General features: G+C 41.6%; 2 protein-coding genes across 3 annotated transcripts; both read left to right on the top strand.

Annotated features, from left to right (window-relative positions):
- Positions 1-1365: 1365 nt before the first annotated feature.
- On the top strand, positions 1366-9029 carry LOC141779438 (single-strand DNA endonuclease ASTE1-like). Of its 2 annotated transcripts, XR_012596295.1 has the most exons (7): positions 1388-1587; positions 5087-5925; positions 6686-6991; positions 7418-7622; positions 7777-7915; positions 8031-8609; positions 8885-9029. XR_012596295.1 is itself a non-coding variant. In XM_074654269.1 (6 exons), exons 1-6 carry the CDS (start codon positions 1461-1463, stop codon positions 8440-8442), a joined length of 2028 nt encoding a protein of 675 aa, XP_074510370.1. In that variant the 5' UTR covers positions 1366-1460; the 3' UTR covers positions 8443-9029. The 2 variants fall into 2 exon arrangements, 1 of the variants encoding a protein (XP_074510370.1); XM_074654269.1 differs by having other exon boundaries at positions 1366-1587; positions 8031-9029.
- Positions 9030-12161: 3132 nt separating this feature from the next.
- Positions 12162-20134, top strand: LOC141779436 (single-strand DNA endonuclease ASTE1-like). The gene is made up of 6 exons (XM_074654268.1): positions 12162-12366; positions 16196-17034; positions 17784-18089; positions 18516-18720; positions 18873-19011; positions 19127-20134. Exons 1-6 carry the CDS (start codon positions 12240-12242, stop codon positions 19536-19538), a joined length of 2028 nt encoding a protein of 675 aa, XP_074510369.1. The 5' UTR covers positions 12162-12239; the 3' UTR covers positions 19539-20134.
- Positions 20135-22012: the final 1878 nt, after the last annotated feature.

Here is a 22012-nt window from a genome sequence, read left to right on the forward strand (position 1 = left end):
TTACATGGTTGAAAAGCCTATTTATTTATTTTTTGTAAGGATCATGCATTTGTGGGATAAGCAGCACAGCTGATTATGTGGGTAGCGCCCAAGAAAAATTTGCCAAAATGCTCTGCCAATGGTAAACAGTGTATTCTCCTGTTGGAATTGACAAATTGTCAATAAAACACCAGTTTCATCTCTTTGCTTCTAAACTCTTTGACCCATTCATACCAACAAAAACAAACACAATGCATTCAATACAAATATATTTAATATGAGAGCATATAAAATAAATAGTATATTGATTTTTTTTTACTTATTTAGTCAAAATTACGACATTTTAATAATAATAACATAAAATTAATATTTTTTTAAAGTAAAAAATGTGACATTTTTAATCAACACATTTAAGTATAATGATGTCTGATAGGAAAGTTGCTCCACATTAGATTTATTCTAACATTAGTGTTTATTTCATGTACAGACACAGTGACGATGGACCTTTATGAGTCGGCCTGATGGGCATAATGAGTGTGTGTGTGTGTGTGTGTGTGTGTGTGTGTGTGTGTGTGTGTGTGTGTGTGTGTGTGAAATGGTAAACCAACTTTATCAGTTCAGTTTCTGTTTTCAGCTGTAACAGGAGTTGAAGTTGGTTTCTGTTCATCACACTAACTGGTTCCAGCTCTCAGTCCAACTGGACTTTACTGTGTCTTTACTGTAACTTTACTGTGTCTTTACTGTCAGCGTTATAACAGTTTCAGGGTTCCCCTCTACTGTCAGCGTTATAACAGTTTCAGGGTTCCCTTCTAGGTTTCACTTTCCTTTCCCAAACTCTCTCTTGTTTTTGTAGAAGTTGTTATTGGTTTACAACAGATGCAGTTACTGATATGCAGGTACTTAGCACGTTAACTCAAGCACTGTACTGAAGTACATATTGAGGTACTTGTACTTTAATTGACTATTTAGATGTTCAGCTCTTTTCTACTTCTTCTCCTAGTAGACTACTTTAACTACATTTAGATGATATACTGACATACTTTTACTTCACTAAGGTTTTAGAATGCAGTACTAGTATTTTGTACACAGTGTGTATTAGTACTTTTATTGTTAATACTGTTTTCTTTTGTTGTTTCTGATATCTTTGTTCTGTGTGATGTCACATCTTTTGGAAAATCAATAAAAAGTGAATTACAAAAAAGAAAAAGATCGATATTGATAATAAAAGAAGGTCAGAAAGGACAGAAAGTCTCCTAATAAAACCATGTTGTCTCCTTGTGTTTTCTTCTTCTCTGAGCTCATAAATGTAAGCAGGTAACATAACCTTTATATCCATATTCACATACCTATCTAAATGTGTAAAACCCTGCAGCAGTCACATGGTGTGATGATGTCTGGAAAATGAAACTTAAGGAAACTGAGACGGAGCAGCGGACTATAAGAGCGTCTGTGAGCGGCTCCTCGGCTCAATGTGACCAAGGATGGGAGTCCAAAGCCTGACCTCTCTGCTGGAGAACCACCGGAGGATCTACCGGGACGTCCGGTTCAGGAGGAGCCGGCTGGTGGTCGACGGCTGTAACCTCCTCTACCTGCTCTACTTCAGCTCAGGTACGACCAGGTACTCTAGTACTACTAGTACTACTACAGTACTGTATCTTTGTTTGTTTTTGTTTGTTTATTTGTTTTGCACAATTTAAGACTATACAACATAAAATAAATGAATAATATACAGTGCAGGAAGAGGCAAAAAAAACACTGGGCTTATCTGAAGCCTCCACCTAGAGATATGACTACATAATAGTGATAACAAATAATTAGGACAAGATATATATAATAACAACAATAACAATACAGTAAATATATCAAAAAAGACAAGTGTGTGTGCGTGTATGTGAGTGTGTGTTACGTGGAAGTATGGTGTATGGTGTAAAATTACAATGTATGCAAAGATGTCTCTTTATGCAACAGTGGAACGTTTCTGTCTGTGTGCTCATCGTCTCATGTATTGGGGAAGTACTGAGTGTTGATTTTTACTGTCCGTGCAAAACAACTCCTTTTCTCACAGTCCCTGTTGTAGATTTCTATATAGTCACATTGTAATAATCTCCTGCAGTGCACTCTTCTGCAGACTTTGTGTGACTCTACATAACCAGTGCCTCTTCTTGCAAGAATAAAATACAACAAAGACATTTCATCTGTTCGAGATCCGTATTTCAACGTTCATTAGGACTCATCTCGTTATATTAATTGAATTTCCATTACATTATTTAATTATCTGATACTTGTTAAGGCTGCTTTCAGAGTCAAGTCAAACTTCATGTAGTACTCTACTTTAGTACTACTAGAGTAAAGTACTACAGGTGAGGAAATACAGTATACTTTACTGTATATTTTAATTATCAGATACTTGTTAAGGCTGCTTTCAGATGGAAACCTAGTATCTCCATAAAGTCAAACTTTATTGTTTTTTTATGTAACCTTTATTAAACCAGGTGGTTCCTTCAGATTAAATCTTTACTGCAAACTCACCAGTACAAACTATCAGATACCATCTCTTACAACCACACAGGGACATACTTGTTGTTTTTTATTTTGGCGTCCCTGTTAGCAGCCAAACCGCGTCTCAGCTGCGTCTCTTCTAGAGAATAGAGGTCTCGCCTATTTGCGTGCTGCGCACGTTTCACAGCAACAACAGACAGTGAAAGTGATCTACTAACTGTATATTGACATCATACCAGCAAGACTTTACTACAGTTGCAAGGTCTATCTGTAGAATATGTTACTGAGATGAAAAAAGTAAAGACTTAATTTTAAATCAACACTTCCTGCTTTCATTTCGAAATAAAAGCCCTCAAGCGTTTTTTCTATGGACAGAATTCCTTCATTTGTTAACACGAGGCTTTTATTCTGAAATATGTGCCAGACAGTGTTCTTTTATGAGGCAACTTCAAGCCAGGTCACTTTAGCAGCACAATGATCACATTATTACATATTATTAAGTGATTATTAAGTTATTAACACAACTCCTTTAATTCATCACCATTCATCCTATTTTATAAGATGAGAATCAAAGTATCTTTAAAATTTCATATTTCATTGGATAAAAACTAACTAAGTACATTTACTCAAGTACTGTACTTGTACTTTACTTGATTATTTCCATTTTCTGTTAATTTCAAATATTGTACTTTTTACTCCACTACAACATGGACGGTCCATGACGAGCCTATCACAGTACCACAGAAGTCCAATTGGGTTCAGATCAGGCAGGCTGTTAAAACAACTATAACTATAGGTCACTAGGTAACTAAAGCTAACTAACTAGGTAACTATAGCTAACTAGGTAACCAGGTAACAATGTAACTATAGGTAACTGAAACAAACTAACTAGGTAACTATAAGTAACTAGGTAACTAAGTAACTAAAGCAAACTAACTAGGTAACTATAGGTAACTATGTAACTATAGGTAACTATAGGTAACTATGTAACTATAGGCAACTAACTAGATAACTATGGGTAACTATAGATAACTATAGGTAGCTATAGGTAATTATAGGTAACTATAGGTAATTAGGTAACCAGGTAACCAGGTAACACAGTAACTGTAGGTAACAAGGTAACTAGGTAACCATAGGTAACTAACTAGGTAACTGGGAAACTAGGTAATCATGTAACTAAAGTTAACTAACTAGGTAACATTAGGTAGCCAGGCAGCTCTGTAACTATGGGTAACTAGGTAACTATATGTAACTAACTATGTTACTATAGGTAACTATATGTAACTAGGTAACCAGGTAACAAGGTAAATAACGCTAACTAACTTGGCAACTATTGGTAACTAGGTAATCAGGTAACCAGGTAACGGGCAGGATGTCGGTCTGGTGTTTCATTTGGTTGATCCTTTGGTTGATCCTTTGGTTGATCCCTTGGTTGATCCTTTGGTTGATCCTTTGGTTGATCCCTCGGTTGATCCTTCGGTTGATCCTTTGGTTGATCCTTTGGTTGATTCTTTGGTTGATCCTTTGGTTGACCCTTTGGTTGATCCTTTGGTGGATCACTTGGTTGATCCTTTGGTGGATCCCTTGGTTGATCCTTTGGTTGATCCCTTGGTTGATCCTTTGGTTGATCCCTTGGTTGATCCTTTGGTTGATGCTTTGGTTGATCCTTTGGTTGATCCCTTGGTTGATCCTTTGGTTGATCCCTTGGTTGATCCTTTGGTTGATCCTTTGGTTGATCCCTTGGTTGATCCTTTGGTTGATTCTTTGGTTGATCCTTTGGCTGATCCTGTTGTTGATTCTTTGGTTGATCCTTTTATTGATCCTTTGGTTGATTCCTCGGTTGATCCTTTGGTTGATCCCTCGGTTGATCCTTCGGTTGATCCCTCGGTTTATCCTTTGGTTGATCCCTTGGTTGATCCTTTGGTTGATCCTTTGGTTGATCCTTTGGTTGATCCCTTGGTTGATCCTTTGGTTGATCCTTTGGTTGATCCCTTGGTTGATCCCTTGGTTGATCCTTTGGTTGATCCTTTAGTTGTTCCTTTGGTTGATCCTTTGGTTGATCCTTTGGTTGATCCTTTGGTTGTTCCTTTCTTTCATCCTTTGTTTCATCCTTTGGTTGATTCTTTGTTTCATCCTTTGGTTGTTCCTTTCTTTCATCCTTTGTTTCATCCTTTGGTTGATCCTTTGGTTGATTCTTTGTTTCATCCTTTGGTTGATCCTTTGGTTGATCCTTTGTTTCATCCTAGGGACAGCTGTGGCTCAAGGGGCGGCTGTGTCACATGTCGATGTGTCCTTGAGCAAGACACTAAACCTTAAATTGCTCCTGAAGGCATAGCCATCGGTGTGTGAATGAGTATTTAGATTAGATCCTGATGGGCAAAGTTGGCAGCCTCTGCCATCAGTGTATGAATGTGTGTGTGAATGGGTGAATGCTGACATGTAGTGTAAAGTGCTTTGAGTGGTCGGAAGACTAGAAATGAGCTATAAATACAAGTCCATTTACCATTTACCATCCTTTGGTTGATCCTTTGTTTCATCCTTTGGTTGATCCTTGATTTCATCCTTTGATTGATCCTTTGATTGATCCTTTGGTTGATCCTTTGGTCAGGTCTGGACCAGAACCACGGTGGGGAGTATGCTGCGTTTGAGGTCCAGATTGAGAAGTTCATAAAAGCCCTCAGAGACTGCGGGATCGTGCCGTACGTGGTGCTGGACGGAGGCTCGGACTACACCGACAAGAAGCTCCAGACCGTGACGCTACGAGCCGTAAGTTGTATCAAGAGGGCCCATCGAGCGGCGGAGGGCAACAGCCAGGAGGGCATCCTGCCACAACTGGTCAAGCTGGTGTTCAAACAGACGCTGGCCCGGCTGGAGGTACCGGTGGCTCAGTGCTACTGGGAGGCTGACCAGGAGATTGCTGCCCTGGCCAAGGAGTGGCGGTGCCCGGTGCTTTCCAATGACAGCGACTTCTACATCTTCGACCTCCCGGCGGGGCTGCTGCCCCTCTCGGACTTCCAGTGGGAGGCGGTGGAGCAGAGTGGCTCGCAGAGCTACATCCCCTGTAAGAGCTACAACACCTCCAGCTTCTGCATCTTCTTCGACATCCAGCGCCAGCTCCTGCCCGCCTTCGCTGCCTTGGCCGGGAATGATTACGTGAAGCTGCAGAAGATGACGTCGCCCATCAACTGGGCTCAGTTTGCCCCTGAAGGCAAAGGCGTTGGGACAACAGGCCGGCTGGAGGGGCTGCTCTGCTGGCTGAAGGCCTTCCAGCGGCCTCAGGAGGCCTTGGAGGCGGCGCTGGGGCTGATGGAAGATCTGAGCAGGAAGACGAAAGAGAAGGTACTGAAGGGCCTGTATCTGGGGATGAAGGAGTACCAGCTCCCTCCCAGCTCCCTGGAGAGGTTCTTCATCCACGGGACGGCACCTCCTCTCCCAGCAGTGGAACAAGTAATACAATCCTTTACTGTAAATGTTGTTATGGAAGACCTGTCTGTCTGTCTGTCTGTCTGTCTGTCTGTCTGTCTGTCTGTCAACTAACCTTCTGCTAACAGCAGCCGTGAGCCATTGGCTGCTGTTAGCAGAAGGTTAAACTATTAGCAACCCTTTCTCTCCATCTCTAAAACGCTTCTCCGATATTGTACGACTCTCTTTTTGACTGACTTTACTGAAGGATAGTTAACTATAGGCATCCAAAGATTTATACGCCCTCAATTTATCTTTACAGCGCTGCTGTTGGCCACCAGCCCGCTGGTCGGACGGCTGGCTACTTAGCTAGCTTAGCTTGCTAATTCCACCATGCTGTCATGCAACACAGAAAATGAGCTGAACAAAGTTGTCCCTCATCTGGTGATAGCACTGTGCTTTCCTACGCTGTGACAAGAGTGTGTGGATGAAGTAGTCTCCAGCGGCGTAGGGTTCAGCTAATCTGGTCTCATTGGTTAATGTTAACTTTCTCAACTAACACTCGTGATCCTGGAGAGTGAGTGACAGAACATATTGAGAGAAACTAGTATTGTCTTCAGCCATTGTTAAAAAAAAACAAGCCGACAATAGTTGCCAGCCAGCGTTAACTAACGTGTTCAGAGAATTATTCTGCCTCCACTGAACGCTCTGTCCACTAAACACCTCATCATGGTTACTAACAGAGGGGGGTCTATAGTACTGAAGTACACTTGTAATAAGTACACTGTGTCCTGTCCTCCTGAAGGTGACGGATCTGGTTCCAGACTGGACCCGGCTGCCGCTGACCCAGGCCCGGCTGACTGCAGACATCCTGGACGTGCTGCTGCTGCGGAGGATGACCCTCAGCTACCCCGTGGATCACGCCAACATGCCCAGCGCTCACCTGACCTCCAGGCCACTCCGCCAGGTGATGTACGGGTTGATGCTGGGCGACGGGCCAGAGGTGGAGGTGAAGGAGCGAGACAGAGACGGCCTCGAGCTGAGGTTCATCCCAGTCCGACCCGCTATCACCGACGCCACTCAGCAGCTGACACTCAGCTCACTGGATCAGGTGAAGATTAGCCGGCGCTATTTTCAAAAACACGAACAATTTCCCTTTCAGAAATGTCAGGAAGTAAACAACGCTCAATACACAGTCATCAGACTGAACTGAGCTGGACTGAACTGGACTGAGCTGGACCGGGTCAAGCTGACATTATTATTAAATACACACATTACACATAAACCATCACCTCACTACAAACTGAAGCATCTGTGCAGATATCAAACCAATCCTTGTATTTAATATGTTTAATATGAATTAATCTACATTGAAGTTCAGGTTAACTTTTATACATTTAAGATAAAACACTTTATGAAAAGGTTTGTGTTGGTCGGGGAGATCTGTATATTCTGATGACATTGTGTTGTCTTCTACTGTGAGTTTTATTAATGTTTTAATGACACTGACCCTCCTCCTCCTGTGTGGTGGTCCCAGGCTGAGCCCTCCCAGCGTCTACTGGTCTTACTGGGAGCTCTGGGAGTGACCGAGGACTCTCTGAGCTGCCTGCCGTCTCAGCTGCGCCTCCCGGTGGCCGCCACCTGCTACTGGCTGCAGAGAGCTCAGCCTCCTCCGGACCAGGAGGTGGTGAATGCTCTGCTGCTGGGACTGAGTACTGGAGATGCCCTGAGACACACAGCAGGTAATAAACAGGTTATAAACACTGTTATGATCAGGTTATAAACACTAACACGTGGGACTGAGTACTGGAGACGTCCCGAGACATACAGGAGGTTATAAACACTAACACCTGAGGTGACGATCAGGTATGTGATGTGTGTGTGTGTGTGGTTCAGCTCTGCAGATTCAGCGCCACAGACAGAAGCTGGACGCCGTCGTGAATCATGCCTTAAACCAATGGCAGTCCTGCCTGAAGGTCAGCGTCCAGCTGAACCAGCTGCTGGGGCTCCCCCTACCTGAACCACACATCGCCAGGTGAGTCTCCACCACCTACACCTGTTACAGTAGTACTCTGTTTCAGTAAAAGTACTAATACTGCACAGTAAAATACTTTGTGATAGTGAAAGTACTGTGTTACTCTGTTGTCCAGGTTGTATGAGGGGACACTGGTCCACCAGCTGATCCTCAGGATGAGGTCTGGAGGAAAGCAGAGGCACTTTGCGAAGAGGGATCGCTCAGGTGTGAAACAGTACCAAACCATGCAGGCTGTCGTCCATCAGTTTCACACTCGGGAGGCGCCGGCACCGTCAGAGACCCAGGAGAGAGCGGCGGCTCCACAGCGCAACCCTTTGGACGACCTGACCGGCACCTTGCAGCAGCTCTTCCTCCCGGACGAAGATGCGGAATTGGAGGCGAGCAGCTCGGTCAGAGTCGAGGAGGATCTGGACCTGAACCACCTGGTGTCGGTGAAATCTCGGTACCGAGCTAAGGAGAGAAAGAACCGGTGCAAGAACCCAGAACTGGCCCGTAAACAGGAGTGCCGGGGCTGGGACCTCCTCTGATCCATCAGACTTTTATTCATCATTCAGTCTCTGACTGCTGAATGTTTCAATCTTTTGTAAAACTTTTAAATTCTTCAGCTCTCTGAGTTTTTGTTCACTTCTCTGCTACGAATGTTTCTCATTTAGGCCTCAGGAGTGAAAATGTATAAATTTCCTCATATTTTTCAGTATTTATCTGATATTATTATTTTTATTTGAACTCAATGAAGTAAGAAAGAAGGACTCTAAAGAGTCTTAGGTCATTCAGTCACTGACTGTTGGAGTCTAAAGACTATTCAGATTTGATTCACTTCTATTTATAGCTGCACTTTGTTCTTTTAAATGTTTCAATCTTTTGTAAAACGTTTTAAATTCTTCAACTTTCGAAGTTTTTCTTCACTTCTCTGCTACTCTAATTTAGGCTTCAGGAGTGAAAATGTGTCAACTTCTTCATATTTTTCAGTATTTATCTGATATTATTATTATTATTATTTGAAAACAATGAGATAAGAAAGTAGGAATACAAATAAGGAAATGTTAAATCTGTTGTTTTATGGTGTAAAATTATATTTCTTATGTCTGACACGTGAATAAAGTTTATATTTGTATATTGTACACACAGTGAAAATATGAATAGAAACAAAGTGAGCTCCTTTAAAAGATTTATAAAATTTTAATATACATTGTATTCTCATCCACACACACGGGTCGGATAAAAGAGCAGATAAAGAGAGTCGGAGGTGTGACAGTGACAGTGTCTTCGTCCGCCGTCTCCGTCCTCAGCGGTCGTTTCTTTAGTTTTGGTGTTGAAGCTAAAACAGATGAAACTTTTGTTGCTGAGAGTAAAACCAGCCGACTTAACTTAAAATGTGAAACTGGTAGTTTTTGTTTCAGCGCTGCTCATTTTTAATTCTAAAACTAAATACAAGAATTAGCTGTAAATATCAGACCGACTTTAGACAGGCGCGTCTTTAAATCCCTCTAAAAACTGATTTGTATTAATGTCCTTTCAGAGTTTGTGGGCTGAATTCACTTTTATCTGTTTCTTAAATATTCAGTTTACAACGATATAAGATAAGGTATTATAAATTCTCACATTTAAGGAGCTATAACGAGGGAATGGTCGACACTTCAAATGCTTCAAAAAATGACTGCAACAATAAAATTATCATTTTGATAAACACATTGAGTTTGTTGCAGACCTTTTTGTTTTAATTGTCAGAAAAAATAGAATAATATTTTCAGCTGAGTGACATTTTAAAGCTGCTTTCAGTCCAAAACCTGAAAATATTTAATTTACTACAACAAACTAAGAAGAGATTCAGAATATTGTGATTTTTGCTTGAAAAATTAAGATTAATAGATTATCCAATTTGTTGCTGTTTAATTTTCTGTCGATCGACTTTTCGATGAGAAATTATTGATTGGAAACACTTTGACAGACTTTTGTTATTTCTGGTTTGTTTACAAAATGATTCCAAAACATTAATGCCGATAAAGAATAAAAAATTAATTATTCATAATAATTTTTTAGTTAGTCTGGAAACAGAATATTTAATGAATCCTGAAATTGTTGGTTCTTTGAATGAAACCTTTGAAAAATATGTATAAAAGTGTTAAGATTTTATTTAACTAACTATCTTTAAAAGTTTTATTTAAGTTTGACAGATTCAATTTAGACTGTAGCAGCAACTAGTGATTATTTTCATTATTGATTCATCTGCTGATATTAACTGGATAAATCACTCGTTTGTACTATATGAAATGACGACGTTAAAATCAAACATGCATTATGATCCAAACCAGATGCTGAATGGAAATATACATATGTGACTAAATTAAAATAATTAAAAAACAAATTCAGATTTCAATTCCCATGTTGTTAAAAGCATTATTGCTGCCAAAATCAAAATTAAATTAATATTAAATTGAAAAATCATTTTCCAGTCTACTCCTAAACATAACACTGCCTTAAAGGGACTATTTGTAACTTTCAGAATTGCTTGTTAACAGCGACACCTGTGGCTGTTAAGTCAATGAAAGTCAGCGGCTGATTCGTGCTTGTGCTCGCTCTACAGACATGAACGAGCATCGCTCAAAACAGTGAGGCGACACACGTCAGCTAAAACCACAATATCACTATATTTCACCTGCTTGGCAGTAATGTTAACTGACCAGACGAAGGTCTCTCCATGAATCACTGCTGATCCTAGTGTTGGCTTTTCCTGCTTCAGCCTCCCGACCACGGCCGGAGGAAACAGGGGAGACACGAGATGACGTTTCTCGCTGCGGAGCCCCGTCACTTCACAAAACACGGAAAACCTCTGTTGGTCTGGAGGAGCTGCAGCATTTATTTCTGCACAAACGTCCGCTGTACATTCACTAGATATTCTCAGAGCTAAACTAACTTTTCTGCAGTGTGTAGTGTGTAGCGCATGCACGTGAGGTTGAGCGGGCTGAGTGAAAGCAAGCAGACAGCCGGCAGGCAGAAGAGCAGAGGAGCAGAGTACAGCAGAGACTCCGGCCCTGGAGATCAAAGCTACGGTCTCCCCCGCGTACTACTACCGCGGCCAACACTGTTTAACAGACGGGCTTCACTAGATATAACTTTGCGGTTTTGGTGCTTCCGTGTAGTTTGTGTGGGAATCTTGTCTGAACAGCGTAGCCACACGCGAGTGCGTATATGCGGGCACGCATGGGACACCGACCCGGGTGATTTATACGTGTAAGAAGTTACAAACAGTCCCTTTAAATTAATATTTTTTAAAAGTAAAAAATGGGCCATTTTTAATCAACACATTTAAGTATAATGATGTCTGATAGGAGAGTTGCTCCACATTAGATTTATTCTAACATTAGTGTTTATTTCATTTACAGACACAGTGACGATGGACCTGTATGAGTCGGCCTGATGGGCATAATGAGTGTGTGTGTGTGTGTGTGTGTGTGTGTGTGTGTGTGTGTGTGTGTGTGTGTGAAATGGTAAACCAACTTTATCTGTTTTCAGCTGTTTCATCACACTAACTGGTTCCAGCTCTCAGTCCAACTGGACTTTACTGTGCCTTTACTCTCAGCGTTATAACAGTTTCAGGGTTCCCCTCTACTGTCAGTGGTATAACAGTTTCAGGGTTCCCTTCTAGGTTTCACTTTCCTTTCCCAAACTCTCTCTTGTTTTTGTAGAAGTTGTTATTGGTTTACAACAGATGCAGTTACTGATATGCAGGTACTTAGCACGTTAACTCAAGCACTGTACTGAAGTACATATTGAGGTACTTGTACTTTAATTGACTATTTAGATGTTCAGCTCTTTTCTACTTCTTCTCCTATAGTAGACTACTTTAACTACATTTAGATGATATACTGACATACTTTTACTTCACTAAGGTTTTAGAATGCAGTACTAGTATTTTGTACACAGTGTGTATTAGTACTTTTATTGTTATTACTGTTTTTTTGTTTTGTTTCTGATGTCTTTGTTCTGTGTGATGTCACATCTTTTGGAAAATCAATAAAAAGTGAATTACAAAAAAAAAAAGATCGATATTGATAATAAAAGAAGGTCAGAAAGGACAGAAAGTCTCCTAATAAAACCATGTTGTCTCCGTGTGTTTTCTTCTTCTCTGAGCTCATAAATGTAAGCAGGTAACATAACCTTTATATCCATATTCATATACTTGTATAAATGTGTAAAACCCTGGTGGACACCTGCTGAGAATCACAAGGTGTGATGTCTGGAAAATGAAACTTAAGGAAGCTGAGACGGAGCAGCGGACTATAAGAGCGTCTGTGAGCGGCTCCTTGGCTCAATGTGACCGAGGATGGGAGTCCAAAGCCTGACCTCTCTGCTGGAGAACAACCGGAGGATCTACCGGGACGTCCAGTTCAGGAGGAGCCGGCTGGTGGTCGACGGCTGTAACCTCCTCTACCTGCTCTATTTCAGCTCAGGTACGACCACCACGTACTCTAGTACTACTAGTACTACTACAATACTACTACATTCACTCAGAGACGACCAGGACCAATTTATTATTATTAATTTATTATTTATTATTTATTATGTATTATTATTACTTTAGTACTACTAGTAAAGTAGGGTAAGACCCGGGAGCAATGCATTAGCTCAGGTGTTAGAACAGGTGGGGGGTTACACCTCTGGAGGATTACAGAGAGAGGAGATGATAGTGACATCATCAATGTGAGCAAAAACATAAAATGTCACAGAATGATGCATGTTTTTGAGTTACAGTGTAAATATAGTACAAACAGCATTTTTAGCTTTATAAAATGTTAACTATGTTGTATGTATGGAGCTGTAATGTATGCAAACACATACAGATTTACAGTATCTATTCATCAACATGAACCTTTTTTACTCTGCCTATCTACAGTACACATTTAACATATATTAGACTCGTTGTGTTATCTAATATGATCACATAGGCTACAGTACATTTACAAAAGGATTAGAAACTTTTGAAGACTGAAATGTATATTACACTCACTCCACCATCCCAGCAAAGATTTCCTACATATAGTAGATCTACTAAAGTTGTTCAGCTGGACATGTGGCAACTGTTGGATAATGGAAGAACTTGTCCAAACATAATAAAATTAGTTTATATTTCATTTAGTTTGCTAATTGCTTGATAATGTAATGAACTAGGACTGAGTTTGTTACTTTATAACAGAGAGAACAGGCGACAGATGGATCTGTTTGCAGGTTTATTTTAAAGATAAAAAGTTAAAAAGGTAAAATAGAAGATGTGCAAACACGCTTTATAAACAGATGCGCGCACAGCTGGCGGTACCGCGAGGTGGTCGGCTTATTATTAACGCGGTGTGTTTCTGTGTAACGTATCGGCGGATGTCTCTCTCATTCAGCAGACTTGTTATGCTCGTTTCACTACGTTGTCCATCACCGTCCCGTCATCTACCTATGTTTTCTTCCTCACCGCGGACGGTCAGGACTAGAGCTCGATGTCTCGCCACATATCCGTGTTGATCGTCTATCGTTCATCTCCGGTGTGTCTGAAATCATTCCTGCTGCCATCCCACAGGTTGTTTATGAGCCACAGCAACCTATGACCTGTGACAGTTACGTCGGGGACTGTGCGTCCTCATTTGCAACCGAACAGGTTTGTCCCGCCCCGGTTGTTAGTGACTCACCTCTCGACCTGGTCGCAAAGGCGAGTCAATCAACGCGGGTTAACCCTTTCATACACACAACCAACCCTGGTTCAACCCTGGTTGAGTCCTCAGTGTGAAAGGGGTAGTACTACTAGTAAAGTACTGTAACCTCCTCTACCTGCTCTACTTCCACTCAGGTACAACCAGGTACTACAGTACTCTCTAGTACTACTACAGTACTGTAACCTCCTCTACCTGCTCTACTACCACTCAGGTACGACCATTACTCTAGTACTACTACAGTACAGTGTTCTCTAGTACTACTACAGTACAGTACTTTCTAGTACTACTATAGTACAGTACCCTCTAGTACTACTACAGTACAGTACTTTCTAGTACTACTACAGTACAGTACTCTCTAGTACTACTACAGTACAGTACTTTCTAGTACTACTACAGTACAGTACCCTCTAGTACTACTACAGTACAGTACCCTCTAGTACTACTACAGTACAGTACCCTCTAGTACTACTACAGTACATTTCGGGTGTAACCTCCTCTACCTGCTCTGCTTCCACTCAGGACAGATACTCTGACTGCAGTACTGGACGCAAGTACTACTTTGATACTGTACTCTGCTAGAGTAGAGTACTACACTAGATACACTAGGTGAGGAAATATACTTTACTGTATATTTTGATTATCAGGTACTTGTTAAGGCTGCTTTCAGAGTCAAGTCAAACTTCATGTAGTACTCTACTCTAGTACTACTAGAGTAAAGTACTACAGGTGAGGAAATACAGTATACTTTACTGTATATTTTAATGATCAGATACTTGTTAAGGCTGCTTTCAGATGGAAACCTCTTATCTCCATAAAGTCAAACTTCATTGTTTTTTTAATGTAACCTTTATTAAACCAGGTAGTTCCTTCAGATTAAGTCGGTCCTGAAAACTCACCAGTACAAACCATCAGATACCATCTCTTACAACCACACAGGGACATTATATTTATCTATTTCTTCATCTGGATGACGTCATTCATTTATGAGTTTTTATGAGGCAACTTCAAGCCAGGTCACTTTAGCAGCACAATGATCACATTATTACATATTATTAAGTGATTATTAAGTTATTAACACAACTCCTTTAATCCATCACCATGCATCCTATTTTATAAGATGAGAATCAAAGTATCTTTAAAATTTCATATTTCATTGGATAAAAACTAACTAAGTACATTTACTCAAGTACTGTACTTTTACTTTACTTGAGTATTTCCATTTTCTGTTAATTTCAAATATTGTACTTTTTACTCCACTACAACATGGACGGTCCATGACGAGCCTATCACAGTACCACAGACGTCCAATTGGGTTCAGATCAGGCAGGCTGTTAAAACAACTATAACTATAGGTCACTAAGTAACTAAAGCTAACTAACTAGGTAACTATAGCTAACTAGGCAACCAGGTAACAATGTAACTATAGGTAACTAATTAGTTAGCTATAGCTAACTAGGTAACAATATAACTATAGGTAACTAAAACAAACTAACTACAGTAGGTAACTATAAGTAACTAGGTAACTAAGTAACTAAAGCAAACTAACTAGGTAACTATAGGTAACAATATGTAACTAGGTAACTATAGGTAACTAGGTAACTATAGGCAACTATAGGTAATTAACTAAATAACTATGGGTAACTATAGGTAACTATAGATTATTAGGTAACCAGGTAACACAGTAACTATAGGTAACAAGGTAACTAGGTAACCATAGGTAACTAACTACGTACTAGGCAACAAGTAATCATGTAACTAAAGTTAACTAACTAGGTAACTTTAGGTAGCCAGGCAGCTCTGTAACTATGGGTAACTAGGTAACTATATGTAACTAACTATGTTACTTTAGGTAACTATATGTAACTAGGTAACCAGGTAACAAGGTAAATAAAGCTAACTACCGTGGCAACTATTGGTAACTAGGTAACCAGGTAACGGGCAGGATGTCGGTCTGGTGTTTCATTTGGTTGATCCTTTGGTTGATTCCTTGGTTGATCCCTTGGTTGATCTTTTGTTTCATCCTTTGGTTGTTCCTTTATTTCATCCTTTGGTTGATCCTTTGTTTCATCCTAGGGGCGGCTGTGGCTCAGAGGGTAGAGCAGGTCGTCCACCAATCGGAAGGTCGATCCCTGGCTGCTCCGGGTCACATGTCAATGTGTCCTTGAGCAAGACACTAAACCCTAAATTGCTCCCGAAGGCATAGCCATCGGTGTGTGAATGAGTATTTAGATTAGATCCTGATGGGCAAAGTTGGCACCTTGCATGGCAGCCTCTGCCACCAGTGTATGAATTTGTGTGTGAATGGGTGAATGCTGACATGTAGGGTAAAGCGCTTTGAGTGGTCGGAAGACTAGAAATGCGCTATAAATACAAGTCCATTTACCATTTACCATCCTTTGGTTGATCCTTTGTTTTATCCTTTGGTTGATCCTTGATTTCATCCTTTAGTTGATCCTTTGTTTCATCCTTTGGTTGATCCTTTGGTGGATCCTTTGTTTTATCCTTTGGTTGATCCTTGATTTCATCCTTTAGTTGATCCTTTGTTTCATCCTTTGGTTGATCCTTTGGTTGATCCTTTGGTCAGGTCTGGACCAGAACCACGGTGGGGAGTATGCTGCATTTGAGATCCTGATTGAGAAGTTCATAAAAGCCCTCAGAGACTGCGGGATCATGCCGTACGTGGTGCTGGACGGAGGCTCGGACTACACCGACAAGAAGCTTCAGACCAAGATGCTACGAGCCGTAAGTTGTATCAAGAGGGCCCATCGAGCGGCGGAGGGCAACAGGCAGGAAGGCATCCTGCCACAGCTGATCAAGCTGGTGTTCAAACAGACGCTGGCCCGGCTGGAGGTACCGGTGGCTCAGTGCTACTGGGAGGCTGACCAGGAGATTGCTGCCCTGGCCAAGGAGTGGCGGTGCCCGGTGCTTTCCAATGACAGCGACTTCTACATCTTCGACCTCCCGGCGGGGCTGCTGCCTATCTCGGACTTCAAGTGGGAGGCGGTGGAGCAGAGTGGCTCGCAGAGCTACATCCCCTGTAAGAGCTACAACACCTCCAGCTTCTGCATCTTCTTCGACATCCAGCGCCAGCTCCTGCCCGCCTTCGCTGCCTTGGCCGGGAATGATTACGTGAAGCTGCAGAAGATGACGTCGCCCATCAACTGGGCTCAGTTTGCCCCTGAAGGCAAAGGCGTTGGGTCAACAGGCCGGCTGGAGGGGCTGCTCTGCTGGCTGAAGGCCTTCCAGCGGCCTCAGGAGGCCTTGGAGGCGGCGCTGGGGCTGATGGAAGATCTGAGCAGGAAGACAAAGGAGGAGGTACTGAAGGGCCTGTATCTGGGGATGAAGGAGTACCAGCTCCCTCCCAGCTCCCTGGAGAGGTTCTTCATCCACGGGACGGCACCTCCTCTCCCAGCAGTGGAACAAGTAATACAATCCTTTACTGTAAATGTTGTTATGGAAGACCTGTCTGTCTGTCTGTCTGTCTGTCTGTCAACTAACCTTCTGCTAACAGCAGCCGTGAGCCATTGGCTGCTGTTAGCAGAAGGTTAAACTATTAGCAACCCTTTCTCTCCATCTCTGAAACGCTTCTCCGATATTGTACGACTCTCTTTTTGACTGACTTTACTGAAGGATAGTTAACTATAGACGTCCAAAGATTTACAGTATACGCCCTCAATTTATCTTTACAGCGCTGCTGTTGGCCACCAGCCCGCTGGTCGGACGGCTGGCTACTTAGCTAACTTAGCTTGCTAATTCCACCATGCTGTCATGCAACACAGAAAATGAGCTGAACAAAGTTGTCCCTCATCTGGTGATAGCACTGTGCTTTCCTACGCTGTGACAAGAGTGTGTGGATGAAGGAGTCTCCAGCGGCGTAGGGTTCAGCTAATCTGGTCTCATTGGTTAATGTTAACTTTCTCAACTAACACTCGTGATCCTGGAGAGTGAGTGACAGAACATATTGAGAGAAACTAGTATTGTCTTCAGCCATTGTTAAAAAAAAACAAGCCGACAATAGTTGCCAGCCAGCGTTAACTAACGTGTTCAGAGAATTATTCTGCCTCCACTGAACGCTCTGTCCACTAAACACCTCATCATGGTTACTAACAGAGGGGGGTCTATAGTACTGAAGTACACTTGTAATAAGTACACTGTGTCCTGTCCTCCTGAAGGTGACGGATCTGGTTCCAGACTGGACCCGGCTGCCGCTGACCCAGGCCCGGCTGACTGCAGACATCCTGGACGTGCTGCTGCTGCGGAGGATGACCCTCAGCTACCCCGTGGATCACGCCAACATGCCCAGCGCTCACCTGACCTCCAGGCCACTCCGCCAGGTGATGTACGGGTTGATGCTGGGCGACGGGCCAGAGGTGGAGGTGAAGGAGCGAGACAGAGACGGCCTCGAGCTGAGGTTCATCCCAGTCCGACCCGCTATCACCGACGCCACTCAGCAGCTGACACTCAGCTCACTGGATCAGGTGAAGATTAGCCGGCGCTATTTTCAAAAACACGAACAATTTCCCTTTCAGAAATGTCAGGAAGTAAACAACGCTCAATACACAGTCATCAGACTGAACTGAGCTGGACTGAACTGGACTGAGCTGGACCGGGTCAAGCTGACATTATTATTAAATACACACATTACACATAAACCATCACCTCACTACAAACTGAAGCATCTGTGCAGATATCAAACCAATCCTTGTATTTAATATGTTTAATATGAATTAATCTACATTGAAGTTCAGGTTAACTTTTATACATTTAAGATAAAACACTTTATGAAAAGGTTTGTGTTGGTCGGGGAGATCTGTATATTCTGATGACATTGTGTTGTCTTCTACTGTGAGTTTTATTAATGTTTTAATGACACTGACCCTCCTCCTCCTGTGTGGTGGTCCCAGGCTGAGCCCTCCCAGCGTCTACTGGTCTTACTGGGAGCTCTGGGAGTGACCGAGGACTCTCTGAGCTGCCTGCCGTCTCAGCTGCGCCTCCCGGTGGCCGCCACCTGCTACTGGCTGCAGAGAGCTCAGCCTCCTCCGGACCAGGAGGTGGTGAATGCTCTGCTGCTGGGACTGAGTACTGGAGACGCCCTGAGACACACAGCAGGTAATAAACAGGTTATAAACACTGTTATGATCAGGTTATAAACACTAACACGTGGGACTGAGTACTGGAGACGTCCCGAGACATACAGGAGGTTATAAACACTAACACCTGAGGTGACGATCAGGTATGTGATGTGTGTGTGTGTGGTTCAGCTCTGCAGATTCAGCGCCACAGACAGAAGCTGGACGCCGTCGTGAATCATGCCTTAAACCAATGGCAGTCCTGCCTGAAGGTCAGCGTCCAGCTGAACCAGCTGCTGGGGCTCCCCCTACCTGAACCACACATCGCCAGGTGAGTCTCCACCACCTACACCTGTTACAGTAGTACTCTGTTTCAGTAAAAGTACTAATACTGCACAGTAAAATACTTTGTTACAGTAAAAGTACTGTGTTACTCTGTTATCCAGGTTGTATGAGGGGACACTGGTCCACCAGCTGATCCTCAGGATGAGGTCTGGAGGAAAGCAGAGGCACTTTGCGAAGAGGGATCGCTCAGGTGTGAAACAGTACCAAACCATGCAGGCTGTCGTCCACCAGTTTCACACTCGGGAGGCGCCGGCACCGTCAGAGACCCAGGAGAGAGCGGCGGCTCCACAGCGCAACCCTTTGGACGACCTGACCGGCACCTTGCAGCAGCTCTTCCTCCCGGACGAAGATGCGGAATTGGAGGCGAGCAGCTCGGTCAGAGTCGAGGAGGATCTGGACCTGAACCACCTGGTGTCGGTGAAATCTCGGTACCGAGCTAAGGAGAGAAAGAACCGGTGCAAGAACCCAGAACTGGCCCGTAAACAGGAGTGCCGGGGCTGGGACCTCCTCTGATCCATCAGACTTTTATTCATCATTCAGTCTCTGACTGCTGAATGTTTCAATCTTTTGTAAAACTTTTAAATTCTTCAGCTCTCTGAGTTTTTGTTCACTTCTCTGCTACGAATGTTTCTCATTTAGGCCTCAGGAGTGAAAATGTATAAATTTCCTCATATTTTTCAGTATTTATCTGATATTATTATTTTTATTTGAACTCAATGAAGTAAGAAAGAAGGACTCTAAAGAGTCTTAGGTCATTCAGTCACTGACTGTTGGAGTCTAAAGACTATTCAGATTTGATTCACTTCTATTTATAGCTGCACTTTGTTCTTTTAAATGTTTCAATCTTTTGTAAAACGTTTTAAATTCTTCAACTTTCGAAGTTTTTCTTCACTTCTCTGCTACTCTAATTTAGGCTTCAGGAGTGAAAATGTGTCAACTTCTTCATATTTTTCAGTATTTATCTGATATTATTATTATTATTATTTGAAAACAATGAGATAAGAAAGTAGGAATACAAATAAGGAAATGTTAAATCTGTTGTTTTATGGTGTAAAATTATATTTCTTATGTCTGACACGTGAATAAAGTTTATATTTGTATATTGTACACACAGTGAAAATATGAATAGAAACAAAGTGAGCTCCTTTAAAAGATTTATAAAATTTTAATATACATTGTATTCTCATCCACACACACGGGTCGGATAAAAGAGCAGATAAAGAGAGTCGGAGGTGTGACAGTGACAGTGTCTTCGTCCGCCGTCTCCGTCCTCAGCGGTCGTTTCTTTAGTTTTGGTGTTGAAGCTAAAACAGATGAAACTTTTGTTGCTGAGAGTAAAACCAGCCGACTTAACTTAAAATGTGAAACTGGTAGTTTTTGTTTCAGCGCTGCTCATTTTTAATTCTAAAACTAAATACAAGAATTAGCTGTAAATATCAGACCGACTTTAGACAGGCGCGTCTTTAAATCCCTCTAAAAACTGATTTGTATTAATGTCCTTTCAGAGTTTGTGGGCTGAATTCACTTTTATCTGTTTCTTAAATATTCAGTTTACAACGATATAAGATAAGGTATTATAAATTCTCACATTTAAGGAGCTATAACGAGGGAATGGTCGACACTTCAAATGCTTCAAAAAATGACTGCAACAATAAAATTATCATTTTGATAAACACATTGAGTTTGTTGCAGACCTTTTTGTTTTAATTGTCAGAAAAAATAGAATAATATTTTCAGCTGAGTGACATTTTAAAGCTGCTTTCAGTCCAAAACCTGAAAATATTTAATTTACTACAACAAACTAAGAAGAGATTCAGAATATTGTGATTTTTGCTTGAAAAATTAAGATTAATAGATTATCCAATTTGTTGCTGTTTAATTTTCTGTCGATCGACTTTTCGATGAGAAATTATTGATTGGAAACACTTTGACAGACTTTTGTTATTTCTGGTTTGTTTACAAAATGATTCCAAAACATTAATGCCGATAAAGAATAAAAAATTAATTATTCATAATAATTTTTTAGTTAGTCTGGAAACAGAATATTTAATGAATCCTGAAATTGTTGGTTCTTTGAATGAAACCTTTGAAAAATATGTATAAAAGTGTTAAGATTTTATTTAACTAACTATCTTTAAAAGTTTTATTTAAGTTTGACAGATTCAATTTAGACTGTAGCAGCAACTAGTGATTATTTTCATTATTGATTCATCTGCTGATATTAACTGGATAAATCACTCGTTTGTACTATATGAAATGACGACGTTAAAATCAAACATGCATTATGATCCAAACCAGATGCTGAATGGAAATATACATATGTGACTAAATTAAAATAATTAAAAAACAAATTCAGATTTCAATTCCCATGTTGTTAAAAGCATTATTGCTGCCAAAATCAAAATTAAATTAATATTAAATTGAAAAATCATTTTCCAGTCTACTCCTAAACATAACACTGCCTTAAAGGGACTATTTGTAACTTTCAGAATTGCTTGTTAACAGCGACACCTGTGGCTGTTAAGTCAATGAAAGTCAGCGGCTGATTCGTGCTTGTGCTCGCTCTACAGACATGAACGAGCATCGCTCAAAACAGTGAGGCGACACACGTCAGCTAAAACCACAATATCACTATATTTCACCTGCTTGGCAGTAATGTTAACTGACCAGACGAAGGTCTCTCCATGAATCACTGCTGATCCTAGTGTTGGCTTTTCCTGCTTCAGCCTCCCGACCACGGCCGGAGGAAACAGGGGAGACACGAGATGACGTTTCTCGCTGCGGAGCCCCGTCACTTCACAAAACACGGAAAACCTCTGTTGGTCTGGAGGAGCTGCAGCATTTATTTCTGCACAAACGTCCGCTGTACATTCACTAGATATTCTCAGAGCTAAACTAACTTTTCTGCAGTGTGTAGTGTGTAGCGCATGCACGTGAGGTTGAGCGGGCTGAGTGAAAGCAAGCAGACAGCCGGCAGGCAGAAGAGC

This window comes from Sebastes fasciatus, chromosome 12 (assembly GCF_043250625.1).
Source record: "Sebastes fasciatus isolate fSebFas1 chromosome 12, fSebFas1.pri, whole genome shotgun sequence".
NCBI classification, from domain to species: domain Eukaryota; kingdom Metazoa; phylum Chordata; class Actinopteri; order Perciformes; family Sebastidae; genus Sebastes; species Sebastes fasciatus.